This window comes from Seriola lalandi, unplaced genomic scaffold, assembly GCF_002814215.2.
Source record: "Seriola lalandi dorsalis isolate HSWRI2012SDOR001 ecotype SW California unplaced genomic scaffold, Sedor1 jcf7180002054888, whole genome shotgun sequence".
NCBI classification, from domain to species: Eukaryota; Metazoa; Chordata; class Actinopteri; order Carangiformes; family Carangidae; genus Seriola; species Seriola lalandi.
The window spans coordinates 66,507-72,845 of NW_019525440.1; the positions used below are offsets into that span (position 1 = coordinate 66,507).

General features: G+C 38.1%; 1 protein-coding gene across 3 annotated transcripts in view; it reads left to right on the top strand.

The window, feature by feature from the left end:
- Nucleotides 1-6,339, top strand: part of lsp1a (lymphocyte specific protein 1 a) — a 36,724-nt gene that overhangs the window by 24,146 nt on the left and 6,239 nt on the right. For all 3 annotated transcript variants that reach the window (XM_023429142.2, XM_087180088.1, XM_023429141.2), the window contains 5 exons: nt 834-915; nt 2,512-2,649; nt 3,696-3,791; nt 4,884-4,970; nt 5,254-5,362. In XM_023429142.2, the coding sequence (XP_023284910.1) occupies nt 834-915; nt 2,512-2,649; nt 3,696-3,791; nt 4,884-4,970; nt 5,254-5,362 (512 nt within the window). The remainder of the gene's footprint in view (nt 1-833; nt 916-2,511; nt 2,650-3,695; nt 3,792-4,883; nt 4,971-5,253; nt 5,363-6,339) is intronic.

A 6,339-nucleotide genomic window follows, 5' to 3' on the forward strand; every position in this document is an offset into this window, starting at 1 on the left:
AGGAACACATGAAAACTCGTTTACATATTATCACTGACCTGAGATACACTCTGTTATTTTGGAGAAACATTAAGGGAAACTAAAGGAGCATAAAGTCACAGTCCATTCTAGTGCTGATTCATTTTTCCCACTTAAATTTAGTATTTTAATTTGTAGCATTTGTGTGACTTCACATATTTTTATTATATTTATTTTAATATTTTCAGGTCGTGAACATGATATCTTCTTCAAATTTGACACAAACGTTCACTTGGACTCAACAATGAACTGATTATAATTTAGTGGTCAAAGGTCAAAGGTCAAGGTCACTGTGACCTCACAAAACACGCTTGATACCATAACTCACAAATTCATTCACTAATTATGACAAAATTTAACTCAAATGTCAATAAGGATAAAATTAAATGATGACATTTTATATACAAAGGGTCAAAGGTCAACTTCAATGTGACATCATAATGTTGTGTATAAACACCTCTGGTCGTTATCTAATGATGTAACTATGAGGTGTTGATTCTAGTTTTCTTATTTCTACTGAAAGAAAAACTGAAAAGAAAGAAAAAAGAAGAATTAAAAATCCCATAATACAAAGTAATGAATTAATCAAAGAAAATTAATTTAAAATTCTCGTGGCATAGATAAATCATGGGGGATTGCATCTAAAGCGATGCACTAGAATAAAGAATATTTTCATTTGAAATGGAGACAAAGGAGTTTATCACTTTTTTTAAGGGAGAAATCAAGGTCTGATAAGAAAACAAATAATCTGACTCCAGATCTGCGTCTCTGGTTTGAACTCGTTTCATTTGTTGTCGTCGTTTTGTTTGAATCAGTAACAGCTTTAAGAAGACGCAGCCTCTCGTCCTGACGTCCAAGATCGACGACAAGCTGGAGCAGTACGCCCACGCTGTGGAGGTCAGCACGCACACACACACACACACACACACACACACACACACACGTGAACAAGCCAACTATTTTCTGAGCGATATATAAATACAGCAGATTTCAGGTAAAAACACTCAGAAAAACCAAATCCTGCAAGGTTTGGATGGTGGGTCCAGGTGGGCGGGGCTTGGTGACTGCTTTGTTGTGACATCACAAAGTTCCAGAAGTCCTGACGGCTGGTTTTAAGGCTCAGTTTCTGAATACAGGCTGTGTGCATTTCTCTGTGGACTGAGGCTTTGATACTTTCACAGTATTAATATAGAAGCTAGAGCTGATCTATAATCACACTACACATGGACACAGACCTTTACACTGGAGGAGCTTTAATGTGGCAGTCAGGAAGTAAAAACATGGAAGTCCTCCTTCACAGTGTTTTCTGCTCAGTGAGAAGCTGCTGATGTTCACGTCGACCTTTGAACCCTCATTGTTTTGAACCAGCTGAAGAAGCAGAAGCAGCTCTGACCCTTTTTGTGCTGGAGTCACAAACAAACCTCTGCAGCACCTGGGCGGCGACTTCACGGCTCTCTGTTTTTATTCCTGCTCGTGTGGCGCAGACCTGCGATGCGTTCAGAGCACTTTATTCTCATCCTTCCGTTCCCTGGTTTCAGTCGTCGCCTCAGGACGTTCCCAGGCTGATTAACAGCTCAGTGAATGACCCCAGGTTACCTCCAGTCACTTTTATTTATGAAGCACAGGTTTCACACAAAGAGCAATAAAGAGCAAAAATTACAGGCATGAAGAAGAAAAAACAGTCTCACTATAAATTTGAGATAATATCTGTCTGTCACTATTTAAATCTCATCCTTCATGAATCAGCGTTATTACTGTTCATCACTGTTCAAACCCAGGATGTATGGAAGTCCATGTTGCCAATATTAATATGGAATAACTGAATCATGAATTTAACTTCTGATTTGATTAATTACAAAACAGAAATGTATATTTTCTATTTGTGTGCACATGTTTTATGGCACAATTAAAACTAAAATGTAAAAATCCAGTTCTCATCTTCATGTTTAAAGCTGCAGTAAATGAACTGAACTGACAAACAATTGATTTAATTTTTGTTTTATTACATTATTCCGCTGACGATGTGTAACATAAACCTGAAAATGAAATTGCAAATTAATAAATAATAATAATAAAATGTATTTATAAACAAAATAGCAACAGACAGTAATCCAACAAAGCATAACATACAAAATAAATGATTGTAATTTTTTACATTTTATTTTTGCTTTTGCTTTATTTCTAATAAAAATTAAATGGACTGAAATGAAATTCCTCAAAATTATTTTCATAAAGGCAGAATTTATGTAAATAAATTAGGAAATTTAAAACTCTGATTGTGACGAAGTTTAATAATAAAAAACAGAACTATCACAGAGGAGAAACCTGGTACAAAATATTCCAGGACTGATTTATAAATAATATATATATGTATATATATATATAATATATAATAATCTTATAAGGATGTTACATCAGAACTGTTGCAGCTGCAACAGAAACAAAAAGAAAAGTTTTTAACATCAGGACTAATCCAGGCTTGTTGCTGTGCAGAACTCCCAGGAGGCCCGGGCAGTGAAGGCATCGCTGTCCGACCTGCCCAGCTCACCTGAGGTCGTCGCCTCCAAGAAGAACCTGTTTGAGGCCGGAGAGGCCTGGACCCAGAGTCCCACTAAAGGAGCGACCTGCAAGGTGAGAGAACAGTCAGGGACCCGGCTACTTCCTGCTCCAACATCGTGTAGGTGATAAGTGGATGATGGACCGGGAGCGACTGAGTTTAAAGGTTCAGACTGTGGCGACTCCTAGTGGATGAACTGGGGAAAAGAGACACAGAAACAAACAGATTGATTCTTTTTTCTTCAAACAAAAAGGTGAAAACAAACATTTACTCACATCTGTCCTGTCCAGATGCTGAGTCCAAAAAACTCCCGTTAAAATTTATACTTTTTAAAAAAAAATTACATTTAAGCCCTTTTCAGATTTGGAATATGAAACATTTTGGTTTCATTTATCTGTTAAAGTGACGACTTCTTGGCATTTAGACAGAGACCTGGTGACGATCAGCAGCTGGATGATTCCCGTGGTGGTACCAGGTTTTTATGAACCTGCTTTTTCTCGGCTGTAATGTAAGAAAAAAAAGATCTTGCAGCCTGAGTTTCTTCGTTCATAAGAAATGAAGGTTGAGAAAATGAATCGTGGTCGTTGTGTAAATCCCACGGGATTAACAGCTGTTTATACAACATGAGACCTTTAAAGAGAAGCAGACGACAAAAGGGTTCGAACACGATACAATCACATGAAAGTGTCTTTAATCAGTGGAAACCAGCGAGACTCGTGCCGAGAGAACATGGACACATGGAGAGTGTCACCGTGACAGAGCCGAGTCGTTACTGGAGTCTCTCTGCAGTAATTAAATACCACATCTGACTGAAACTCAAACAGGCTCCATTTACTAATGAGCAGATTTTCACTTTAGCGAAGCTCTGACCGGATCGTGTTCAGGACTTCAGCGGTTAAACCCTGTGTGTCGGAGTCTGGTGAGAGAATGACGGACACAAGTGACAGAAGAGTTTCCTTAGTATTTTCTACCTTTTTACAGAAATCTCACGTCGAATGAAGAGATTATATATTCTTATTATAAAATGATGATTTTGTACGTTTCTAAATCTGGAACTCAAACTTCCAAGATGGTGAATCTCTCTAACACAAAGCGTTTTTGTTTGTTTTTTCTGACTCAGGACGCTGATGGTCTGAAGGTGGGCGTGGCCAGCCTGATCACCCAGTGGGTAAAAGGCCCGTCTGACGGCAGCAGACAGTCGCCCTGCAAAGCAGCAGTAAGTCACTAACTCTCCTCCTGACACCGTTTATTAAAGCTCGTCTCTTCTTCTTCTTCTTCTTCTTCTTCCTGTCGCCTCGTGTCTCCTCTCAGAGCCAAAACCACCACATCTCAGGTCTCATGGAAATATTTGATAATAAAAGATTAGAGATCAGACTCGAGGACAAAGTTTTACAGAGCAGAGCTGCAGCGGTTAAAAATAGACCCTGAGCTGACGGTGATGTGTTCAGGTGCAGCTCTGTGAGTTTGTGATGTGAGGTTTCCCTCTAGTGGAGAAACAAGATACAACAACTGTTAAAACAGCTTCTTCCTTTGCTGTAACTGTTGCTGTGACCTGTTTGACTCCGCTGAGAAAAATAGAAACATCACACTTTTGTTTTTACTTTAATTTTTCACAAGTTGAAATAAAATATCTAAGATTTTTTTCTATTTGCTCAGAGGTCAGAGTTTATGTCTCTTAAATCTTGTTCACCATGTCTCAGTGACACAGGTGTGTCACATCAAAATGCTGATGATTACTACACAGATGTGTCCTGGGCTCGTCACAATAAAACACGTGCACAGATGTTGCAGGTTTTGAGGTCTTGAATGTCGCCAGAGCTTCCACTTCCTGCCAATATCCAGCAACTCGGAAGAGAAGCAGCCCGACAATCAACAGCCGGATCAACTCTTTCTGATCCAAAATCACCCCCCCCCCATAAAGAAAGTTCAGAGCCTGATCAATGTCTTTTTACTTTTGACCACTTTCTTTATTTGAGTTTCAGTTCACATGATGTACAAACGATGATCAGCAACAGAGACACAATACAGCAAATACACAAACTGAAAAAAACAAAACAGTTAGACAAGACAACAGTCTAAAAGGAAACTTTTAAACGTGCAGTTTTATTTTGAAAAGCACATTTGTGAACAACATTAAAGAGACGTAACCTCTGATCTTTTATTTCAACATGAAAAATGGGAGTAAAAACAAAAGTGTTGCGTTTGTATTTTTGTTCAGTGAATTTCAAATGAATGAAAAAGAATATTTAGAAACAGCTGGAGAGTTATCGAGCGGCCTGTTTGTATTGATTATTGATCGGTTTGTCAGGATGTGAAGCCTGGAGACGTGATGCAGAAGAAGAACATGTGGGAGATCATCGGAGACTCGTCAGGGAGGCCGGGACAAGGAGCCAAGGTCAGCACACACTTCTTCTTCACTGGTGTTAACTCAGTCCTTTTCCTCAGCATTTTATTTAAATACGTATCATATATATTTTATATTATTATTCAAATGTGAAAATAGTCAGAAACAGATCAAATGTTGTTTCTTTACTTCTTTACCTCTGTGAATCAGTTTGTAGCAGAGTTGTGAAATGATGTGAAATGGTTAAATTACAGTTTATTAATCTTATAGGGTGATGATCCATCACAGATGATTTCAAAGTGAACAAACTGAAGCATGTGTTTTCTCTGCTCAGGGCTCGGCAGCCGGGAAAAAGTACAAGTTTGTCGTCACCGGTCACGGCAAGTACGAGAAGATCCCTGTGGACGACGAGAGCGGAGAAGAGTTCACCAACGGAAAGTCCGGTAAGACGTCAGACACGAGAGGCGGTTTATAGTTTAATATTAAAGTGCTGATCCTCATGAGGGATCAGCAGTGAAAACATAAAGGCTGTGAATTCAGCTTTAAAGAGAGAAACAACTGGAATCTGGTTTAATATTTAATATATTGATTGATTGCAGAATGATTTTCCTATTCCCCATCTCTGATGTGAAACTGTAAAAAAGCCTGACGTCCGGTCTGCAGGTTTTATTCAGAGATGATGCAGAGTTTTGGAAAAGTTTACAACAGGTGATATTATTTATAATATGTGAAATTACTGTGGAGTGCATGTGTGTTACTTCTCGGTGTTGCCCTTGGAAACTACTGCAACAGGTCAAAAATAAACCTTCATGCGCGCTGGTTCAGGTTAATTAACTATTTTATTACCTTTTGCTTGATTTTTTAAATTAAGAAATCAGTCACACAGATAATAATTCATTTTCAATACAGTTCATTTAAATGAAAAGGGATGAAGAAATGAAAAGGGAAGACAGAAGAGTTTCAGAAGCTCAAAGCTGATCAGTAACGACCTGCAGGTGTGTCTCTCTCGACAGGTGAATCAGCTGAGTCTGATTCTCTGCCTGAAAACACGCGACTCCAGCAGCAACTTATTGAATGAATTTACTGACAAAAAAAATGGTAGAAATGTTTAAGTCAAACTTTATTTGTAGCTCCTTTCGTGCAGTACACAGTGCCTCACATAAGAAAACAACGCAGTTCAAAGTGCTTCACTTAAAATAAGATGAGTGACAATAAAATACACGAGTCACAGTTGGTTTCACTATGTAAATGATAAACTAAAATAATCTTTAAGCAGAATATACAGAATACATCTGGGCAGATTTAACATTTATTAGTTATTATACCGGTGTCTGTAATCCTTATCACTTTTGTTTTTACTAAAACAAATAATAGAACATTAGAAAATTTAATTGGGTTTTTTAAGTTCCAAAAACAAAAA